Raw genomic sequence first — 23147 nt, 5'->3', positions numbered from 1 at the left:
ATAAAATAAAAGTTTGCCTTTTTGTATGTGCTCAGACATACCAATACAGAACTAGTAAAGAAATTTACACTGCTTTGTTTTTTTTTGGGTCATTGGTCCTGTTGGATTATTACTGCCTGCAGACACTGACACTTGTAAGCCAGGGTAAAAACACAGCCAAACATGGTAGAACTGAAAGAAAACTGTTTCAAACAATACAGAATGCAGAAAACCTCTGTAAACTGTTTCTGCAGCTCAGGTTTGCAGCGGAGGCAAGACACGGAGCTGTGAATTTATTATTTATGGGATAAGTACAGAACAAGCTCTGAAATAAATCTCCATTGTAAGAGGGAATCGGACACGGCGTGTACCCTTACAGGAACATCGAGACTTTCTGTCAGCCATATAAATGATCCATTTTCTTCTGTAATACTCCTTACATTTTCAGTAAACTGCTGGCACTACAGCTTCCAACATTTTTGGGTATCTCAGCAAGAGACTTAAAGGTACATTGCAGTCAGACATTTCACACTTTAGTTATCTATTTAGTTATGGTGGTCAATGGGGTGAACATCTCTTATATTGTTAGGCATTTGAAAAAAAAATGTCACCCCCAAAAAGATCATTGGTGTCGGTTAAACTGACCTGAAAGGTACACATTACTCATTGTTCAAGGAACCCTGGTTAAGAAACACTACAGAATGGGGAGGGTCCACTTTTTATTGTAGCATTTATATTCGCCTATTCTGCTCTCTATCTTATCCATGTTTGTAGGTGGACTTATGCCCATTAAAACATATATGGTACTTGTGAATTACTCCCAAATTTGAAAGCATGTACCAATCATGGATGGTTTGTTCATCTTCAAAACTGTATAGACTACTAAATAAGTGCATCCCATGCCTACTACCCACGAGGTCCAGCACGGAGGGGAAACCATGGTCTCCATCGCCAGTATGGTACCTGTTTAGGATTGTACTGAGAGAGATTTTAGTTTGTGAAGGAATCTGATATTACCAGTCCCTGGAGAAAGATGTAGGCCAACTTCAAATTCTGCAAGTGGTGTAGCAAATCCACTCTGCTGAGTTATAATGGTAGCGAGCTACATATTTGCTCCTTTTATATATATTGATCCTCCATGACCACACTACATCTATAAAGACTTCTTAGTTCAAATGGAAGGCCCCAGCTGGTCTGCTAACTAAGGTGCTGCCAGGATACATAAAGCTCTTAAGCTAACCAGGTTCTCCTGGGCCTAAAACCATAATCGAGTTCATTTAGCGGTACCTCACTCTGCATGCCTCCATGATGCTAGATGTACGCCACTGCCAACCTGTTGTCTATTTGCAATAAAACGTTTTGAAACTAGATCAGAGAACCCAGTGCCCACAGGGGCGTAAAGTGATTGAGAAGATTCGTCAGACAAAACCACCATCACCGGGACACCTTTACTGCTGGTAGGAATCACATTAATTGGTAAAATTGATAAGTCCTTCTTCCTCCATTGATCCCGATTTATTAAAGCTCTCCAAGTCTGAAGAAGATACACTGGATGATCCAGAAAACCTGGAATGGATCTGGTCCAGGATTGAACACATTTGTTAACAAATGGCAAATGATCTTTAAGAAATACGTTCCAGGTTTGCTGGGTCATCCAGGTTCACTGTGTAAATCTCCAGCCTTGGAGAGCTTTATTAAATCAGGCTCATTAATTTCATGAATTTCTGCTGCTTTTGCCTAAAATGCCAGTGGATACACTTTACCTTAGGGATCTTTGATGACAGTGTACCCAGGAGGCTTAGGCATTGGGAGTCTGAGGTATAAAAACTCCCCAACAATTGCTTGATTTAGTACTGCATACCTGGGACCTTCTCCTCTAAGACTTCAAAGAAACATTTTGTGGGACAGGATAAAGTTCCTTATTTCAGAAATTATAAAAGGATAGATCACTCATGAGTTATGATCTCCAAGTTCTGAGCTACAAGAAGTATGCCATTGAGGTAATGACAAATACGTTTTTTCTTAGAATTGCTATCAGTGGGAACAGCACCTTTGTGAAGATTTAAGGACATTTTGAAGACACCTTTGTCCTTCTGGTGGAAGGCCAGAAAGTTTGACATAACTATCTAAATTCTCTGTACATCAGTTGAGTCAAGGACAGGGTGCAGGACCCCTGTCTTCCTTTGGAACCAGAAAGAAGGGGGGGATAAAAACTCTTGAAGGCGTCTTGCTCTGACACTTCCCATATCACCTCTTTCTGACAATCTCCACATATTCTAAATTTTTTTTTCCTCTTTTTTACCTAATTTAGCCACCTTGTGCCAGGAGTTTAACCTGGTCCTGAGGAGATGGCATCCACGGTTCAAAAGTCCTTGCCCACTGGGACTAGAATATGGAGCTTCAGACTTACTCTAACTGTTATAGCCTGGGTGGGTGCACCTTTCAAGGGGTCTGTTGCTGAAGACCCTGATGACCCCCTTGATTTTCTGTACTTAAACCCTTTTCCAGGATGATAGGCCTTACACTTTTGGTACTTTTTAGGAGTCTGCCTTCCATGTCATGATGATCCATGGGTGTGCAGTTTGATGGGATTAAGCCGGACCTACCCCTTCCCTGTGAATTTTGTAATTCACCTCCACCAACAAAGCCTTTAGCCATAATACCATTTGAGCTGTAAATAAGCCCTGTATTGTCTTAGCTGCCCCCCCCCCCCCTTACATTGTTTAGGCTTTAACTACAAAATCTACCACCAGTTTGAGCTCTTGCAGGGTAGTGGTAATTCTGGTAAGTCCACATAGCCTCCCTAACAACGTCTGCAAAAGGGTTGCTACTGGCTTTGACAAAAATCAAAGCCAAAAGCAACAGGCAGTGAATTCTCACTTTCTAAAGATGGCCTTAAGACCTCAGTGTGTTCCTTTCTTAGTTGAAGTGGAGTTAGAGGAGCTGAAGTTACAGCCCTTGGAAGGGAATGCTGGCAACCAATGAAATAACAGAGACTGTTCCAGTCCCCTTTCATCCACTTCATAGTAAAACTGAAAGTGAAGGTAATGTGTGCAGGCAAAGATAAGAGAGGATGGCAGATGGACCGGCACCAGCACTGGCAATAGACATGCGCAGTGCACTTCTCTGAGAGTTTTCTAAGAGCCTTGACAAGCAGGTCAGCACCGGAATATAGAGGAAACTCAATAAGGACCATCATCTATTATGCAGGATAACTTTTAGAGTTCATGAGGCTTATATGCCCATCATAGGAGAAATTTGCCCCCCAAAAGAAGCAAATTGGGGGATCCTGGCATGTGTAGGGGCCTTAGTCAGGCCAACCTGATTGGTTAACACTGACCTTAAGGTAGGAGACTGCAATTCTAAACCTATGATGAAGACAACAAAAAAGAATAGGGGTTGACATTTAGAGGAAACCAGACCCATAAGGTTGTTGGGGGGGAAGAGCTGTCATCATGCCCAGGAAAATCTTTATGGTGAAGGGTATATACCGTAGGTAGGATTTTTGAAGACCTGTAGCTGAGCCTGCAAAATGTGGCCACGTGTTCCCTGCTTCCAGATATGCCCTTTGTAATAGCAGAAAAAGGTCCGAAAATACTGCAATAAAAGCAACATAGGAGCTAACACTCAGTGAATCAAGTGACTTTCCAATGCAATGGAAATTCTGGGACAAATGTGTGATACAAAGACATCAATGATCCCCTACACCAGGGGTCAGCAAACTCAGGCCCTTAGGCTAGATACTGCCTAGCCGGTAGTTTGTCCAGGCCTAACGCCCCCTGGCCGATCTGGTGTAACGCCGGCTGGCAACCCGCGGCGGAGCCAGAACAAATTACTAGGGAATGTTCCCTATTTACCCCAACGGCAGAAGTGTTAACGCCGGCTGTGGTAAATAGGGAACATTCTCTCTCCTCCGTATGCATTGCGGAGGAGACTGATTTCCTTCCAGTAGCGGTCCCTCTCCTCTGTATGCATTGCGGAGGAGAGGGATTTCCCCTCAGGGGGCGTTCCTGGTGGGGGGCGGAGCCATTAGGGTGGGATTCGAGAGAGTCTGGCCTAGTTTGCTCCTGGCTACCCCTGAAATGGCCTAGTAGCCAAAAAAGTTTGCTGACCTCTGTGCTACACCATACATGTGCTGCAAAATGGGGTGTAGTAACCTAGAACGGCAAGTTATAAAATTGTCCCAGCAACAAGTAGTAAAAATAGTTGGTGCTAATGTACTTTTATAAAGACTTAGAGCTACAGTGCAATATTCCAAGCACTATTGGTCTTTGCTGCCATCAAGTGTCTATTTTATAATATTACAATAATTCATTAAGCAGAACTCTGGCCAAATTTAGGACGAAATGGAGGGTCACAAAATAATGGGTTCTTATTGCTGCCTGTAAAATCATTTCACAATAAAAGCATAAAGTTTTCAAATGATAAGTTGTCTAAAATATTGTAAAATCTATGGAAAAAAAATTAAAATCTACATTTTTGCTTTCCCGATTGTGTAGCCAGTCTCTGACAAAGCTTTTGGGGAATATATCTGACCTTTCCCAGAACATCATGGGTATTGGTAAATTTTAAAAGACTGCATTAGGTTTCTAAAGATTTAAAACTGTCATCCATCTAGGCTGAGTATCCTGTCTTTTAATGCAAAGGAGATTCATGTCACCAACCTCTCCTCCTTTCTAGAAACACTATTTTGAAATATTTCGTTTTTGCTCATTGCCTAACTACAACTCTACTATCAACTACAACACAGTACATTCTGTTACTATGTATTGTTACCTTGGTGTGTATAGGCCTTCACTCTTTCTGCACTGGTTATAAAACTAAAAAATGAAATGAAAGGCCAAAACTCTAACATTAAATAAATATAAATGTTGCAGCAGTGTAAATTAGGGCCCATAAGACTGATATTTAAGGGCATATATTTATATAACATATAAAGAAGAGGGGGTGGTTATTTTCTCATAGTTTTACAGTAAATGTAGACAGCCCTAGATTATAGAATATATAGAAAAGACAAACAAGTAGAGGGTTTATAAGGCTACTTATATTGTACACAAATATACATCAGTGGTATCTATTAATATATAGTATGGAATACAATGATTTAAGTTTTCTATTTCTAAACCTCTTCAGGCCTTATAAGACCTTGTTGGAATATTGAACTACACATTTATTACTTTTAAATTGCGTGTAAAGACCATAGAGTCTATATAGAGGGATTGGTTGCATGAAAATAAATGTCTCTGTTATTCTCATAAGTTTGGTCTTAACGGCTTCCTCAGGGTAGCTTGAAGCGGAAAAACTAATCAGTTCAAACATTATACATTTAGGCAGTTGTATATGTAGTATACACAGTAATGGAAATGTACATTCACGTTATACAAAGCAAGATATAATAACCATTTAAATACATTAAAGTGTTCTATACATAAGATATGGATCAGCTGTCACTTGGACTGTTATATCTAAAGATTTATTTGTGTTTCAGATAATACGTATCAGATTGAGTTGGGTATTAAGATAAGGATGAGGATTATCAGTATCAAATGTGAGAATATTAATAGAAAGTGGAAAATAATAGCTACACAAAAAACTACAGGTATGAAAGTAATTATCAAATAAAGATAAAATAAGGGAAGGTGAGTAGGAACTAATTTGTAGTTATAGTTAGTTGGGTTGTTTTTCAACCAATAACAAATATAAAGTGATAGACCCTTGAGGTTTTAATCCTTGTTAACAAAAATCAACTTTTAATTACATTTTGAATTTAGGTTTTCCAGCTATACACCTGTGTGAATAACATTAAAAAGGTCACTCCTGTGCATGTAGTGACATTATGTTTCTGCTATTACACTCAAATGACAATACAAGATAAACCAATATCATGCATTATACTGCCTCCTTGTGGTTGTTTTTTATTATTGCGATATAAATATTATTCCTATTCTAAATCAATATTTTGTATTATACTAGCCTTTCTCAAGCTTTTTAACATAGAGAACCCTTGAAATAACTTTTAGATCTTCGGAGACCCCCTGCTATAATTACTTCATGAACAGCTCACAGTTTATTAACCTGGTGGTTAGTAAAAAAAAATGCCACCTACACTGTTGGTCAGTGGGAAAAATGTCACCCTTACAGATAGCCAAAAAGATCATTGGTGAAATTGCCCATTGCTCAAGGAACCCCCAGCAACCACTGAAGGAACCCTGGGTTTCTACAGAACCGTGGTTGAGAAACATTCTCACCTGATGGTTTTTTCTTCAAAATGCAGTATGCAATTTCCATTGTAAACCAAAATTGAGTATTATACCGCCATCTGGTGGTTATTTTATGTAATAGCAAAGTACACTATTTTCTTGATAGTGCCAAATGTTTTTTTTTTAAAAATTATTCCCTTTTCTTGAATTTCACAGCAGTTGTTGGAGTAACTTGAACAAGACGTCTGCCATAAGTTATATAGAGGAAGAGCTAGACATTATATTCCTTAAAGAGACAATTTGAAATTGTGATCAAACTTTTATATAGGCACGTAGTTTGTAAAACTGACATTTTAACAGGTAAATTGTCCTATTAGAGTTGTGTTTTATCACATAAGCCATATAGGCAAACCCTTACCAGATGCTATAAAGCAATGTGCTGATATAAGTGTCAGTCGGTGCTATGCTCTGGCCTTATCTCACAAGACGACATTTCATACCTGGAAAATTGGACAGAAGATAAGATTATCATGTAAAATAAAAGGTAGTCACCTCATTGTAAGAGGAGTCAAAAGCTGGAATATTAAAAGCAAAACAAAACAACTTTATTTACAATAATTCTAAAAGCTCAATGTTCAAGGTAAATCAACCTTATCACACTATCTACATAGATGGCTTTAATATATCTCTTAGGCTCTATTTATAAATGATTCCCCTGTCAAATCGTCTGAAATTCGCAGAGTGTGCGAAAGTGTTAGAATCTCTCCTTTCAGTTCCTATTAAAACAATGACAGGTTCTGCCACCTAGTGGCCACTTATCAAAGTGCAAAGCTGTGCAACTAGAAAAAGTTATGTTTAAACAAAAACTATGAGCAAATTTAAAGAGTGGAATAATTTATAAATAACACTATATGTATTTCTTTGTTTTATCAAACTAGTCAGAAGAATTCTCCATGTATTTCGCGGACAATTTCTCTCTGCTTCCTTACAAATGTTTTCTTGAGGGAAAAATATAATATCTATAAAAATAGATATTATCTATAAAATATCTATAAAAATATATATATCATATATAAACCAGAATAGTCATAAAAAAATATAAAGTTATTTCTCTATCTTAGATCTCACTTTATTTATTGGGATTGTCTACATTAGTGAGGATGAACCTTTTCCCCCCACCTGGTTCCTAATTTACCCATACCTTTTTTTTTTTGGACTAACGTGCCACCTATGCATAATAAATCTTGAGAAAGTATTCATGTTGTCTTTACAATGTTATTTGTTTTCTAAGCAATAAAGGAAACTCGTTCATATCAATAAAAGATACTGGAACAATTATAAATATAATAAAATTAGAAAATAAATAGGAATACAATTAAATAAAATGTATGTGTCTCTTATTGCAATTATCTCCCAGTTCTGATCTTCCAGTTTTTTTTTGTCTTTTTTTTTCAACTAAACTTGATTAACACTATTGTGTGAATGTGAGAACATTAGATTGTAATCTTAGTAAAAGGTACATATGATTCTGACTCCACAAAAGAGTGAGTGTGCCATATAAATAAAATAAAAAAGTGAGTGTGCTATATAGATAAAATAACAGATTGAGAAGTACATTGCAGGGCCACATTATTAGTTGTGGTTGACAATGACATAGCCAGTACATGGGGTCCAATATGCTTTACAAGTGTGACAACTAAATACAAAAAGTAATCCCGCTAGTCATGTGACCCTAAAAAGTACGGTAGTTTGTGATTAGTTGTGCTGTAATAATTATAATATATTAAAATATTTGCTCATAAATACATATGGGTTTATCTAATCTGATACTCAGAATTAATATATAAATAAATATATAAATATAAATATATATAAATATATTTATAAATAATATAAATAATAACTACATTCCAAGTGATTTAGCCTCTTCCTACCCAATTATATTATATAAGACATTAATGTCAGCTTATTCATTGCTGGGGGGAAACTGACTAGGAATTGATATCTAATTACACCTATAGATCTTTCTATTACCGCCAGCATCTTACAAAGACCCCTGGTGTACAACCCACAGCCCAGGGGCCACATGTGGCTCTTTACATTTCTTGTACCGCCTTCAATGGTCCTGCAAACAATAGTCTCGGTTTTCTTTAATCAGGTGCATAGTCACACCAACTTAAGTCTGGATTCTAATACTTATGATGCTTACATTTATTTCCTTTGCACTTTTTCCTCTTTTTTAGCGGTCTGTTTTATATCTTTATATTGTTATGATGCATCTTGCATAGAGAAAAATGAAATGTTGAGCAAGTGATTTTTAGGGGATAAAGGTAGCATCATCGTGTAAGTATTGATTTATGAAGGGGCCATAATATTTGTGATCTCTAGCAGTCTCATATAACATTGTTCTGGTTTCTATATATATGATAGAACAACAGGGTTTATTACTTCACAAGTTGTTTTGGTGTTGTTTGCTGGTGTTAAAAAAAATAAAAGGATTTGTGTTCTTCTTGGTACTGTGGTCTTTTTATTTGGACATTTTGGAACAGTATGTGATTAATTTTTGAATTATCAATAACTTTTGTTCTTTTGGTTGAGTTCTGGCCCTGACACCTTTATCCAACACTGGGGATATGTTCTAGATGGCGGTGAGGTTATGGCGCCCCCTGAACTGCACCCTGTACAATTGCATCTTACTTGCAGCTGCCCATAGAGTTCAGTAAAATGTTCAAACACTGGTTCTTTAGGAATAATTGGCAAGGACCACCCCAAGAGAACCATGTGTGTCATGTGATTGCCATGAATTTTGCTAAAATAAAAAAAAAAGGATTTACAGTGAGGGGACAAGTAAAGTTCCATGTTGAACAAATCAGGATCAGGCAGGATTTACAGCAGGGTGGTTAAAGAGAAACTAAACTGAAAAGTGACAAAAAAAAAATACATGTAGGGCAGTCTGATCAATCCGGGTGTGTCATGCATCGGGTCCCGCGTCGTCCTGGCATCCATCCATGCGTGAGATCTGCAAATTTTTCCTTTTGTGCGAAAAGGCTCCTTCTGCCCATGCCTAAGATGCTCAGGCATGAGCAGAAGGAGCACCCAAGAGCCTCGTGGGATGCGTGACGTAGGTATTCCTGGAGGCTTTGTGCTCCCATTCATTGGGAAGAATTAGGGGGGAGGTGCTGTACCCTTTTTTTAATCAAACAACAGAATTTTTACATTACATAATATAGTTGTCTACTCTTTTATGTAATGTGAAATTTCTGAGTTTAGGTACGCTTTAAGCACCCTAGGTGCACTTCCCTGTAAACCAAAGCTGCTGTTTCCCCTACTTCCCCCAAAATACAGGTAAGATTGGTATAAAAGCCATTGTCTACCTGGCTGATTCATCTGTGCAATTCGATTTGATGTCACATTACAAAAACCCAAACTGAACCTTGATGAATCTGCTGGATGCTGAAAAAAGTATGCTATAGATATTACACCGCCCTTATGCTTTTCTGTATGAAGGGGCAGCTTTGGTTTAAGAAGGTCAGGCAGACACATGGGCACACAAATGTTTCCCCTCCACTAGGGGGCACCCTAAGAGGCTCACTCATTTTTACCTAAAAATTAGAAAACCTCATCCTCACGCACATGTGCACTTCATGACCCTGCGGATGGCTACTTCCATTTGCCAGCCACAGCAGCTGAGGCCAAAAAAATAAAAAGGAGCCTGCAGCGCCATCTGGTGCCGAGACGCAGGAAGCACAACTTTAAAGGAAGACAATGCTGCCTGTGGGCAGGCTGGGACATTTTCCGGATACAATGGGGCCAATTTAGCCACACCCACAATACATGCTGCTGACTCCACCCCCTGTGTTTAAATTAATACAAATTGGGCATCCATTATTTTGTTTAGTAAATAAGGCTTAACTGTGGTCACTTCAGTCATGTACACCATTTTTCTTTTTCTACTGCACAACATTTGGCATTATATTTATATTTCATTATTATAAAAAAAATATATCCATGTCAGGCTTTTCAGGCCACAAAGCTACAATGACAATGGGGTTCATACTAAAATTCTTCCAATACATTGAGGAAAATATAACACAGTTACCTTCTTCAATTGTCTGGCACTACAAGGAACATAAAGAGGAGTTTGTGGTGAACATGGTCAGGTATTATTACAGGTGTCATCCCAGAAGCTAGAATATGAAAGGAAAGCAGACATTGGTAAATAAAGTTTATGGGTAAGCCTTAGTTTTGAGGCACAAAAATACAACACTACCCCCCTTCCAAATGCTCGCCTCAGCTGTGTGAGGAGATCTGACTGAATTCCCGCCCGCCAACGCAGACAAACACAACTAACCACGCCCACTCACTAGCGAAGCCAATAGCCTCAGTCCTACACGCCTCATTTGCATCCCGGCTTTCATTGGTTAAACCCTGGTTCTGTTCCCGGAAGCGGACGGAGATTTTTGATTGGTGGAAAGTAATGACGTGCCGGTTCCATGCCAAGCTGTCACTTCCGGGTTGGCCATGGCGGCTGTCAGGGAGCGTAAGGGAGCCCGGGATGGGACAGGGGACATGTATTCGGTGCTGCTGCCCACCTATAACGAGAGGGAGAACCTGCCTATCATCGTCTGGCTGCTGGTCAAGTACTTCGGGGAGAGGTGACTGCCTGTGAAAGAGAACCTGAATCATTTAGGGGGGTCACGTGACATGATTGGCTTGCTTAAAGAGACCCTGTCACCTGTATTTATGGATAACATCCATATGTTCTTTATATTTGGCTAATGAATGGCATGTAGGAAGTGTTCTAGTCTGATACATAGGCCTTGATTATTAAATATCTCCAAGGCTGGAGAGGATACACAAAATCAGTGAATCTGGGTGATACAGCAAACCTGGAATGGATCTGCTCCAGGATTCCAAACATTTGCTAGCTAAAAACTTTCAAGAAATCCATTCCAGGTTTGCTGGATCACCCAGATTCACTGATAAAAGTGTACCTTGGAGAGCTTTTATATATTAGGCTCAATGCATAATAGACCCAGTCATCCAATCAGCAGCACCCAGGGAATGTCATACATATATAGACCATTGCATGTGTTCAGTGTGTAGGTTTAAAGAGAACCTGTTATAGAAGCACTAAAAGCAATGATCACTTCATCATTGCAAACATGCAACATTTTCCCAAAATCCCACGTTTAGGAGAAGAACATAATTGTAAATGATAGGATGATGCTTAATATATCCCTGGCGTGATGTGAGGAACCACTGAGGAATGCAGAGCCGGGGAAATCTTGCAAGGAGAATCTCCTATCTATTGCTATAACACCTAAAGAGAAACTAAACTCAAAAACAGCCAAAAAAAAAAATGACTTACCTTCAATCCTTAGTTAACCGGTCCGGAGGTCTCTTCCATCGGGTCCAGCGTTGTCCCGGTATCCATCTTCAGGCCAGCACTCCAGGCGCCACCATCTTCTCTTCTGCTTCCTATGTTAAGTGACACAGGCGCAAGATCGGGTGACGTAGTTGGGGAAAAAAACTTGCCGATCTCTGCACTTGTGTGCAGAAGTTGCACCCAAGAGCCTCCCGGGATGCATGATGTAGGTATCCCGGCGAGGCTGGGTGCTCCCATTCATTCTTTTTAGGGGGCAGTGCTGCACTATTTTTTTTTTTAAAAGGGTGTTGCACAAGAAAAAACCAAACACACAGAATGTTTACTTAACATAAAAAGGTTGGATACCCTGTAAAGTGAAAACTCTGAGGTACGCTAAGATTTTACCTGCACAGGACTCTTACTTGGACTCCTTCCCTTCCTCCGTGCAGGTGGAAGAGCTGGGTAAGGTTAATTTATTTGTAACTTTATCCTATATAGTTTGGTTTTTTCACAAATGTTGGTTTTGGTGCTTATGTAACAGGTCCTCTTTAAACTTACACACTGGACATATGCAATGGGGTATATATGTATGACATTCCCTGGGTGCTGATGGTTGGATGGCTGGTTCTATTAATGCAATGTATATAGTATAGTAGGTGGTTTGGGACCCAACCAGCATAAATAGATTTACCATATTAGTGAATGGCTTGCTAAAAAAATAATAATACATAGGAGGGATATGGAATGTCCTAAATTTGTCATGTTTTAATTGGTTCATCCCAAAAGGCATTAAATCACCAGATTGGCATAAAGATTAAAAATCTCAGACTTTTCTTCCCTATTCTTTAACAATTTATAACTTAAAATGCTCCTACACATTACAACTGTACTGTACAATCCTCTGTAGGATTACGAGGACTATGCTGTATGACGTCTTACCTATACAATCTAAGGGGGTTGTACAATTAGATTGTGAAAGGCTGGAGACTTAGCTTGGGGCAAACTTGAAATCAGTGTATTGTGCATTCAGACCTTACTGTTATTATTATTAATAAACAGGATTTATATAGCGCCAACATATTACGCAGCGCTGTACATTAAATACTGTGACTTTATTTCTTTAATTGTGGACTTGCTGTTGAATCCAAACCTTCTGAAATCTGTAATCCATCCAATAAAGGCAGCTATGGGACTTCCACATTAATAAAAGCGGTGTTCTCTCCAGACCCTATTAGCCGGGCGCACCACCCAGCACTTTTCAGTAACCACCCCGCTGTTTATAGATGATGAAAAAATAGGCCATACTAAGGGGGTTGGAATAAAGTATAGGGGGTGGTAGAAAGTTCACAGAATTATAATGGGAACAGCAACCAAGAAAACAAATTTGGCATGTATTGCCCCCATCACCCACCTTTAATTTCATACCGTAACACTGTAAAAGCTTACTAGCTTGAAACTATTGGTTATGTTTAAGCGTGCCCTCCTGGTACTAATAATTTAACTCTGGATTTGCATTTATTGATCATCTATTTACCTTTAAAGAGTAGACATGATCACATAAACAAACTAGTGGTGCAGGTTTTATGTTTCTGAACACTGACCTTTTTATATGGAAATCATCATTTTGATGATAAGTAAACGTGATTTATTTCCTCTTCAGTGGCTATAAATATGAGATTATTATTATTGACGATGGAAGTCCGGATGGAACGTTGGAGGTAGCCAAACAGCTGCAGAAGATCTATGGGGAAGACAAAATAGTAAGTGTTGTTAAACTCATTGCTCATTATTTCTAAAACGTATTTTAAACATATAAATAAATCTGCCAGCACAGTGGCTCAGTGGTTAGCACTCCGGCCTTTGCAGTGCTGGGTCCTAGGTTCAAATCTTTGTCCGGACACTATCTCCATGGAGTTTGCAGGTTCCCCCCGTGTTTGTGTGGGTTTCCTCTGGGTACTCTGGTTTTCTTGTACAAAACATGCAGTTAGGTTATTAGGCTTCCCCCCAAATTGACCTTAGAATGTATTAAAGACGTATGACTATGGTAGGACATTAGATTGTGAGGGACAGTTAAAGACATGACTATGGACTTTGTACAGCCCTACCAAATATGTCAGCGCTATATAAATACTGTGTGATATTATGAAAAGGTCATACTATATTTTGCTTATTTTTGGCCCAATATATATTTGAAGCACAACTACGAGTAAAAATACTGCTAAAGCTGAACTCCTGATTAAATATAACCCCAGACGCATGTGTGTAATGCTAGTTGAAAATTTGTGTTTTTTGTGAATATCTTCCAGATCTGGGCAGTAATCCTGCTTCCTGTAATGAAGACCAATCACTGCTTCTCTCTCCTTGCGCAGAATGACTGGTCTTGTATCCACCCTCTGCTGTAGTTTTCTGTAGGCAACCTGCAGGGCCTTTTTTTTTCTTTTTATCTTATACATTCCCTCTAGTTTACTGTTGCATCTTCTTTTAGCTGTCTTCTCTCCTAACAAATTGAAAAGTTTTGAAACAATCTTTTATGATGCTGTTTTTTTTTCTCTAATAAAAAGTTATTTTAAAAAAATATATTTGTGTTTTCAAAAGCATTTGATGCTCACAAAGCAAATTATATCAAACTATTATTTAACTTATTTTGCTAGAAAAGAGTTACATTTTCATTTTTTCTTCTTTTTGCCAGTTACTCCGACCCAGAGAAAAGAAATTGGGACTAGGTAAGTTTGTTTCCTTATTCATACATTGGAGCAAGACAAGTAACCTCTATCACCTAATCTATCATCGAAACAAATTTAGTTTGTTTTATCCTTATTGAGTTGCTTTGTGTTTTCTTCCCCAGGAACAGCCTACATACACGGCATGCAGCACGCTTCCGGAAACTTTATCATCATCATGGACGCAGATCTCTCCCACCATGTATGTATGTGCTATAGTTTTCAACTGGTGATACTGTTGCAAGGGAAGTGTGTTAATAGCAGGATCTCCTTGTAGTAGATTTGACCACCTTTGTGTTTAGTTTTCCTACTTAATTTTCATACAAACACTACATTTTTGTTTGAGACATTTGATTGTTATATTCTAGGGCAAGGAGGTGTACCATTCACGATGTTAAAGCGGACCTAAGCTCAACATTTTCACTTTACATGAAAGGGTAGATAGCTCCTATATGTAAAAGAAAAATTTTAATTATATTTTATTTAACCTCCCTAGCGGTACATTTCTTTCCGGTTTTATATGTCTAAAATCGGTACGTTGTTTTTCATGAAAATTTATTTTACAGTATAATATAATAGTATGAGTATAATAAAGTTTGAAACACAAAATCATTTAAAAACAATAAATTGAATGAATTAAAAAAATCTATATATTGAAAAAAAAAAATTGAATTAAAAAAAAAAATACATATTATACTCATACTAATATATACACTGTAAAATAAATGTTCTTGAAAACAATGTACTGCTTTTACACATAAAAATCCAATGTATTGCATTCAATACAGTTATTTTGTATTGAATTCAATACAAATGGATTTTGAATTTCCCGCCCCGCCCGGCCGGGATGTACGCATGCACCGACGTCACTGGGAACTCCCTGGGTGACTCATCGGATGCAAAGCAGGAAGAAGATAGAAGAAAGAAGACAGAGATTGCGGCGCTGGACGGCGCGGGACCCTGGCGGATCAGGTAAGCGCTCTATTTACTAACCTTCCCTAGGTGTTCCAACCCCCAGAGTGACTCGGGATTACCACTTGTGACAACTTTTTCCTACCCCGAGTCACTCTCAGGGTTACCGCTAGGGAGGTTAATTATATATTTTATTTTTTTAAGTGTAAACACTTAAAGGTAAGTGTCTTTTTTTTTCCAGTTTAGTTCTGCTTTAGGTAATCCAGCACATCAGATTATTAAATGACTGACTGCTAACACCATCTTTTGTTTATTGGGGAGGAGGAAGTAGAACACCTCCAGTTCATCCTCTCCTTCCAATAGAACAGAACAGACTGTCTGTACCGTGAATTTTTATTCCATTCTCCAATTAAATTTTCACAAAAGATAATTTAAAGTAAGATTAGGTATGCTTTTGTACAGAGCTTTAAATTCTACATAGTATGTCCTTTCACCATGTGACAATATTTGTGTCTGAGGATTGGGTCCTTCATCCCGAGTACTGTCACATAGCTAAAGTTTTGTGTTTCCCCATACCCAAAACCCTTGCTCTGGTAAAAAAAAAAAAAAAAAAAAAACAGCAGGGTGGTGGTAGGGGAATGTGAATCAGTGGGTTAACCTTCCTGGGGGGTAAAAGCTATGAGGAGGCAACAGACAGTCTCCCTGTTTAGTTTGTAGGACATAGTGAACTGTGTTGCTAAACCTGATTTTTTTTTTTCTTATTTTGTAGCCAAAATTTATCCCTGAGTTTATAAAGTAAGTATTCTTATCTAAAATGGTATTATTATTATTTATCAAATTGAGCTTTTGTTTAAATTATTTTACATTGATGAAAAGTGAATATGTTCAAGTGTGCATAAGGTGACATTGTACAGAAATTGTAATGTCTCCTCAGTAGAAATACCATCTGCTTGTCAGTGGGTAATTAAATTTTGATTAGAACCATTGTCAACGACAGAAAACTATTTAAACCACAAAATGTTATACATGTCACAGCGACAGCAGCTAACAGTAGGACATTGCAGTAGATTCACATAAATGTTTAGGAAAAGAAAGACGTGGACATTGGAAATTGGAGCTGTAAGTAGCAAGAACAAGCTACAACTTTTAATATATTTGTAATCATACTGCTTTATCTCTGACCTCCAGGATAACCAAATATTGTATAAATACAAGAAACAAGTAGATATGTACTCGCATCCTGGGGTGCTTTCCGTATTTCTGATTAATGCAGTATTATGAAACTTTGTGACTGTGCTTCCTGTTAAAAAAGACCGATCAGTGCTTTCCTCCTTATTAGTGCAGGATGACTGGTCTTGTATTGGGATCCACCCCAAGAAGGTTGTTGGATATGATGCCCTCCCTTATAGTTCTGCACTCAGCACAGGCTGTGTACAGCAAAACTATGTAATTTCTTCTTTTGTAATATTTAGGTTTGCAAAGGCATTTCCTGTATGCAAAGTGGATTTTTTACACCTCGTGGCTGAAAAAAATATTTACGTTTTTGCACCACAACCTAAACTTTAAATTGTTTAGCACCTCTTAATTTATTCAAATTGATGGGTATTGTAATTAGTATGTCTCTCTGATTTATGGAGGGAACCTCATTTTCTCTTTTTTTTTTAGAAAACAGAAAGAAGGGAACTTTGACATTGTGTCTGGCACTCGCTACATTGGTAACGGTGGAGTATATGGCTGGGATTTAAAAAGAAAGCTGATCAGGTATGTAAAAATTTTGGGTATTGTTTTAGTATATACATCACTAAATACATCACTGTAAAAAATCTTGTCAATGTTCATTAAAGTGGAGCTAAAAAAAAAAACCAATAGTGTAAACGGACAACTTCTTTATTGTAGAAAGGACAGGCTATGTATTTTTAGCAACAAAATAAACTTGCTGGCCTCTTCACAATATCCCTGCTCTTTTTTTGTATTTAAATTTTTTGTCCATTTTGACTGGCAAGCCCAGAATGATTTAACTGATAAACAAACTTTAATTTCTAGCAGAGAGGTATGTGGGTATACACAGCTCAATGTACATTATAGAAAAGACTGCAAAACAGCAGGTACGTTTGTTTAATTGCAGAAGAGACATTTTCTGTCCCTTCTGCGATAAAGAAGGTGCCTGCTTGCAATTTTTTCATTTTTAGGAATCAATTTGAGCAAGCTGTGAAATTAGCTTAATAATTTTGTTATACAACCCCCAACTTATTTTTCCATATGCATATTTGAACAGGCACTGTCGCTGACCATATTCTCCCACTCAGATCCTGATCTGAACTCTGATTCATACTGTGCTGGCTAGCATCATTGATGTCTGTGTCTCCATTAGGAAAATTTGTTACCTTCTGTTGCATCATTGAGACCAATGAGGAGAATCTCTATTAAAAGGATGTATTTATAAACACAATCATTTTTTCCATTGGCAAGTATTTTCTTAGATCACTAGGACAAGAAAGAAGTGTACATTTTTTTATATGGGACACAGACTGGTCAAAAAAATTGTTTTTTCTAAGCTACTAGTAAAAATACATTTTAGATTTCTTTTTTTATAGGTTTTTGGAGGTGAATTGGGATTATCGAATACCTCCTTAAATAAACTTAAACTTGCCAAGAGTCTTGTTGAGATAGATAGATATTACCTTTCCCGACAAAAAAATACGGAATCAGATGCTCAGTTCTGATCCATTGTAACAAAACTCAGTCTCATGATATCTGAATCGGAAGGTTAGTGAACAACTCCAACATGAAACAGCGGTTCCACCAAATGGAAAGGTTTTATAAAACGTGATCAGAACTGAAGAGAAACCTAATCAGGATTTTTATAACATACTATAGCTAGTGTTATGACAGACTGCTACATTATATTAGGGAATACGTGTCAGATCTGTGAATATTGGTGGCACTAACCCGCACTGTGGATTTTTTTTAATTGTGACAGCCGAGGAGCAAACTTTCTGAGCCAGGTCTTGCTGCGTCCTGGAGCCTCTGACTTAACAGGAAGTTTCAGGTGAGTCAAAACTCATCCTCGTCTCAATGGTACGTGAGCAGAACATGAGCTCAGCTATGGTTTGCTTCACCTATACCCCAATTGCTAGCATCCACTGTTTGTTTTTATTTTTATTATTTTACTTTTCTTCTATTTAGTTTATAGTTTGGAGTGGTTAAAGTACATACTGAATTTCCTAATGCCTTTTGGCAATAGACATTCAAAAATGAAATGTTGTGTAATTTTAGAAAATCCTGGCTGTGTGCTAGAAAGATAATTTTTTTAAACAATAAATTACAAAATAACTTGTATTACAGGGTGGAGTTTTCCTTTGATTTGTGTCGTATGGGGGGAAAAAAAATCTAAATGAGTTTTCTGAGGTGAAGGTGTTATCAATTTTGTTCTTCTTAATTGAGAAAAATGACATCCAATGAGTTACGAAACTATCAGTCAGTTAGGTTAACCTCTCTTTTATCCAGATCATGTTGGTGAAAGAGGAACCATACACAGTACCTGGTGATACATAGGTGGCACCTAATAGCTTCCCAGTCCTACTGATCACACCTAAATTTGAAGGAGGAAGAATTACAGAGAACATGGAAACATTAAAACCTTACCTTGGCCAAAATATTTAGGAGAACTTTATTGCTGTGTTGGGCAGATTATCCCACTTCCTGTCCATTGATTGCCATAGAAATAAGAATTAGGGTTAAACTCTATGTACAGGCAGCAACCATTTTGGTAGAGGGGGAAAGAATAAGAAGCTCTTCACTGCTGTTACTGTAGGGAAGATTTCCTCTTACTTCCTGTCCAGGTGGAGAACAGGAAATCAGGGAATCTTTCCAAAGGGAACACTGTTCAATTGCAAAACATGACTTTAAAAAAAACAATGCTATTGTTTTGAGTACACTGGAAGAATGTTTCATTTAATTACTTGTCTTATTTTGGGTACATTGCCTGTTAAGGTGATTCACATTCACTTATCTCTTACCATTACACAGGTTGTACAAGAAAACAGTCCTGCAGAAACTGGTGGATAACTGTGTCTCCAAGGGCTATGTCTTCCAAATGGAGATGATCGTCAGAGCCCGACAGTTTAATTACACAATTGGAGAGGTAATAATCCTTTTTCCATAGCCTCTGATTAAAGGGACACTGTTTATCCTGTCCCTCAGCAGTGCCATCTGGACAGGGCCTGCCAAAAAAAACAAAATTAAATAAGATGGTTTGATTGGTTTTTCCGGCCAGATTATGAACCCACAAATCATCGGAGGGTGGGCTGCTGGCTTTTGTTAAACTTAACACCTAAACTCAGAATTTTCACTTTACATTTTTATTATTATTAAACAGGATTTATATAGCGCCAACGTATTACGCAGCGCTGTACATTTTTAGGTGCAAAAAAAAAAAAAAGGGTGCAGCACCGCCCCCTAGGCGGCCGAGAATGAATGGGAGTGCAAAGGCTCATGGGCGCTCCTTCTGCCCATGCCCAACCATCTGGTGCATGCGCAGAAGGAGCCTTTTTGCTCAAAGAGAAAAATTTGCCGATCTCATGCATGTGCAGTGATATCTGCAAATTTTTTTTATCCAACTGGGACAACTGATCTCGCGCCTGGGTCTGGTGACATAGGATGAGGAAGACGAAGATGGCGGCAACGGATGCAGAGACGACGCGGGACCTGAGGCCGGACACCTCCGGAGTGATCACACTGCCATGCGGGGTTTAAGGTTTGTTTTTCTTTTGTTTTTTGAGTATAGTTCCTCTTTAGTGCCTACTAAATTTAGCAGGGAACTGTTGGACCCTATATTAGGTTTTTATTGTTGTCTGTGTCCCAGTTAAGGTAATAAAACTTTGTCCCAAGTGTGACGGGCCATTTTTTAGATGATCCCACCCTAAATGATGCAGTATTGTCCTAGGTCAGCACTACTGCAGTACGACCTGCAGGTGGCAGCATTCAGAACATAATTCATATTTGCACAGACACAATGGCCATGATTATAGTCATACACAGAAAGATTTGTAAGATCTCCCCCTTCCATGTTGTATCAGATCAAAAATCCTGTACAGTTTTACATTTAGTCACCAGAACAATATTTTTTTAAGAGATTATACATCTGAAACTTGCACACATAGCGCCCACTACTGAATTCTGGGAATTCCCCTCTGTGTAGGAGGTTAATTTTAATTACTTTGATATGCCTGGCTGATTACAGCAAAAGGCAGTCGTGCATGTGATAGAGTTGTATGCTTATCAAGGTAATATCATTACAATTGTTATATTTTGGAGATTTTACAAGCTATATACACTAAAGTGAGGAACACCAATGCTAACACCTCACAGGGGTTTCAAGCTTTCTTCATTCTATCCATAACTAATATATTTATTTGAATAAACAAATTCATTATAATGTCCATTTTTTTTGTGTAGCATCACCTAACTCTCCTGATGTCTTTTATTCCCAAACAGGTTCCAATATCGTTTGTGGATCGTGTGTATGGAGAGTCCAAGCTGGGGGGAAATGAGATTGTTTCCTTTTTAAAAGGCTTGTTAACACTTTTTGCTACCACATGATCCAAGGGCAAAGTATCTCTACAATCCTTATTTCCCCTATGTACCTTCCTGTATAATATTGATATCTGACCAGTCAAGTCACATGGTTTTGTAGAAAAGAACTGAAGATGTAATAAATACTTTTGTATATAAATGAATTGTATTCTCTCCTCTTTTATTCTACTGATAATACTTCATAATTGGGTATCTCATACTAGCAGTAAAACAATAAAAAATACAAATGTTGGATTTCCACAAGTTGGGAGGGGTAAAATATTCCCTTGCAGACAGTTTACTTTAGTGTGTATGTAGTACAATGTTTCTTGACCTTTATAACATGGGGGAACCCTTTAAAAAAACTTTCATGTCTCGGGTAACCCCTTCTATAATTAATATATCCACAAGTCAGGGTATATTAGTGTGGTGGTCAGTAGGGGGAAATTTTTTACATTTCTGGCAATTGGGAAGGATATCATTGTTACAGATAGCCAAAAAGATTTATTTCACAGTTTTTATATAGCGCCATCATATTACGCAGCGCTGTACAAAGTCCATAGTCGTGTCACTAACTGTCCCTCAAAGAAGCTCACAATCTAATGTCCCTACCATAGTCATGTGTCATTAATGTAGTCTAAGGTCAATTTTTTAGGAGGAAGCCAATTAACCTAACTGCATGTTTTTGGGATGTGGGAGGAAACCGGAGTACCCGGATGAAACCCATGCAGACACGAGGAGAACCTGCAAACTCCATGCAGATAATGTCCTGGCTCGAACCTGGGACCTAGCGCTGCAAAGGCTGGAGTGCTAACCCCCGAGCCACCGTGCTGCCCATTGTTGTCACCTATACTGACCTGGGGGGAACAAATTGCTCATGGCTCAAGGAACCCCAGGCAACCGCTAGAGGAACTTGGTCAAGAAACACTGGTTATTTTTATTATTAAACAGGATTTATATAGCGCCAACATATTACGCAGTGCTGTACTTTAAATAGGAGTTGCAAATGACAGACAGTGACAGAGGAGGAGGAGAGGACCCTGCCCCGAAGAGCTTACAATCTAGGAGACACAAAAGATCATTTTGACGGACAGAAATTTGAGAATTGCACAGGGTTTAAGGTGTTTAAATGTGTATACAGCAACTTTGCTTTCCCAAGTTTCCCACCTAATCCTGCAGTTTACCACAAGTCAAGAGGGCAGCACATCATTGTGATGGACCAAATATGAAAATCAGAGGAGCTTACAATCTAGGAGTTGGGGGAAGTAACACACAATAGGAGGGGAGATCTAACCTCTATTGAATGATTACTATAATATTATTATTACACACTATTTATATACTGCTGACATATTACGCACCGATGTACAAAGTCCATAGTCATGTGACTAGCTGTCCCATAGGAGCTCACAATCTAATGTCCCACCATAGTCATATGTCATTATCACAGTCTAAGGTCAATTTTGGAGGAAGCCAAATAACCTAGCTGCATGTTTTTGGAATAGTATACTGAAATCCTTTAATGGTAAGCCTTGTTAGTAGATTGTACAAGCTTGGGTACATTAACCAGAGCTGAAAACATCCAGTCTGTGTATAACAAAGCTAGTTTGTCTTTAATGATGGGCTGCTTTTCCAAAAAATACTTAGAATATTGTCTCCAATCATGGCTGCCTGTACAGTAATAAAGTGAATGTAAATGCAATGTCAGAAGTCATTTTCAAACTCTACAAATCCGAAGCTTTCTTTTAAAATAATTCTTGGTGATTGTGCCAGGAAGCTCCTTGTTCAGACCGTGTTATAGGGTAACAATAAATTGTCCCGGTTTCCTAATTGTCTTCCTGTGTGGACATTCTTTGACTTGGGCTTCTAGTGGAGCTTACAAGCAAATGTGGTAATAAATTCAATCCTCTGGAATGCCGAGCAGCCATGTCTGGTGTGCATCTTAACAGGAAGTGGCTGCAAAGGTTCAAGAGATGAGGAGTACAGGGATAAACCAAAAGATAAAGGTTAAAAGAAGTATTAGAGTCTGTAACAAAAGCAACTTTGTATCTACAAAGGGAAGAGGCAGAGAGCTTAAACCCTCACTACTTACCCCCATTCCAGAGGATACTTACCCCATTCCAGAGGATTCCATATCCCCCTCCTATTGTGTGATACTTCCCCCACCTCCTAGATTGTAAGCTCTTCTGGCCTCTCCTCCTCCTGTGTCTGTCTGTCATTTGCAGCCCCTATTTAATGTACAGCACTGCGTAATATGTTGGTGCCTCGTCCTATTCGGCTTGCTCCTACTTTCTGCTCATTTAAAAGAGCACTCAAAACCCATTTTTTCAAACTTGCCTACCCGGCTTCTTCTGTCATTTGAAACCATTACTACTTCCCAGCACTACATATCTC

The 23147-nt window shown here is 38.4% G+C and overlaps 1 protein-coding gene and 1 long non-coding RNA gene across 2 annotated transcripts; one reads left to right on the top strand and one right to left on the bottom strand.

The window, feature by feature from the left end:
- Nucleotides 1-6049: 6049 nt before the first annotated feature.
- LOC140332907 (uncharacterized) lies at nucleotides 6050-13287 on the bottom strand. Its single transcript, XR_011921247.1, has 3 exons — nucleotides 13149-13287; nucleotides 10279-10366; nucleotides 6050-6679 (listed from the first exon to the last, which is right to left on the bottom strand). It is a non-coding gene; the product is annotated as an uncharacterized lncRNA (long non-coding RNA).
- On the top strand, nucleotides 10672-20913 carry DPM1 (dolichyl-phosphate mannosyltransferase subunit 1, catalytic). The gene is made up of 9 exons (XM_072414156.1): nucleotides 10672-10834; nucleotides 13208-13307; nucleotides 14237-14270; nucleotides 14393-14469; nucleotides 15949-15974; nucleotides 16845-16940; nucleotides 18160-18228; nucleotides 19209-19323; nucleotides 20676-20913. The coding sequence occupies exons 1-9, from the start codon at nucleotides 10701-10703 to the stop codon at nucleotides 20778-20780; spliced, it is 756 nt and encodes a 251-aa protein (XP_072270257.1). The 5' UTR covers nucleotides 10672-10700; the 3' UTR covers nucleotides 20781-20913.
- Nucleotides 20914-23147: the final 2234 nt, after the last annotated feature.

This window comes from Pyxicephalus adspersus, chromosome 6 (assembly GCF_032062135.1).
Source record: "Pyxicephalus adspersus chromosome 6, UCB_Pads_2.0, whole genome shotgun sequence".
Classification (NCBI taxonomy): Eukaryota; Metazoa; Chordata; class Amphibia; order Anura; family Pyxicephalidae; genus Pyxicephalus; species Pyxicephalus adspersus.
This window is presented reverse-complemented; position numbering and strand designations above follow the sequence as displayed.

Bases quoted from the DNA above. Each gene is read 5' to 3' on its own strand.
- DPM1 (XM_072414156.1), top strand. From the start codon at position 10,701: ATGGCGGCTGTCAGGGAGCGTAAGGGAGCCCGGGATGGGACAGGGGAC. The intron at 14,470-15,948 runs GTATGTATGTGC...CTTATTTTGTAG, and splicing joins ACGCAGATCTCTCCCACCAT to CCAAAATTTATCCCTGAGTT. The intron at 16,941-18,159 runs GTATGTAAAAAT...TAATTGTGACAG, and splicing joins TTAAAAAGAAAGCTGATCAG to CCGAGGAGCAAACTTTCTGA.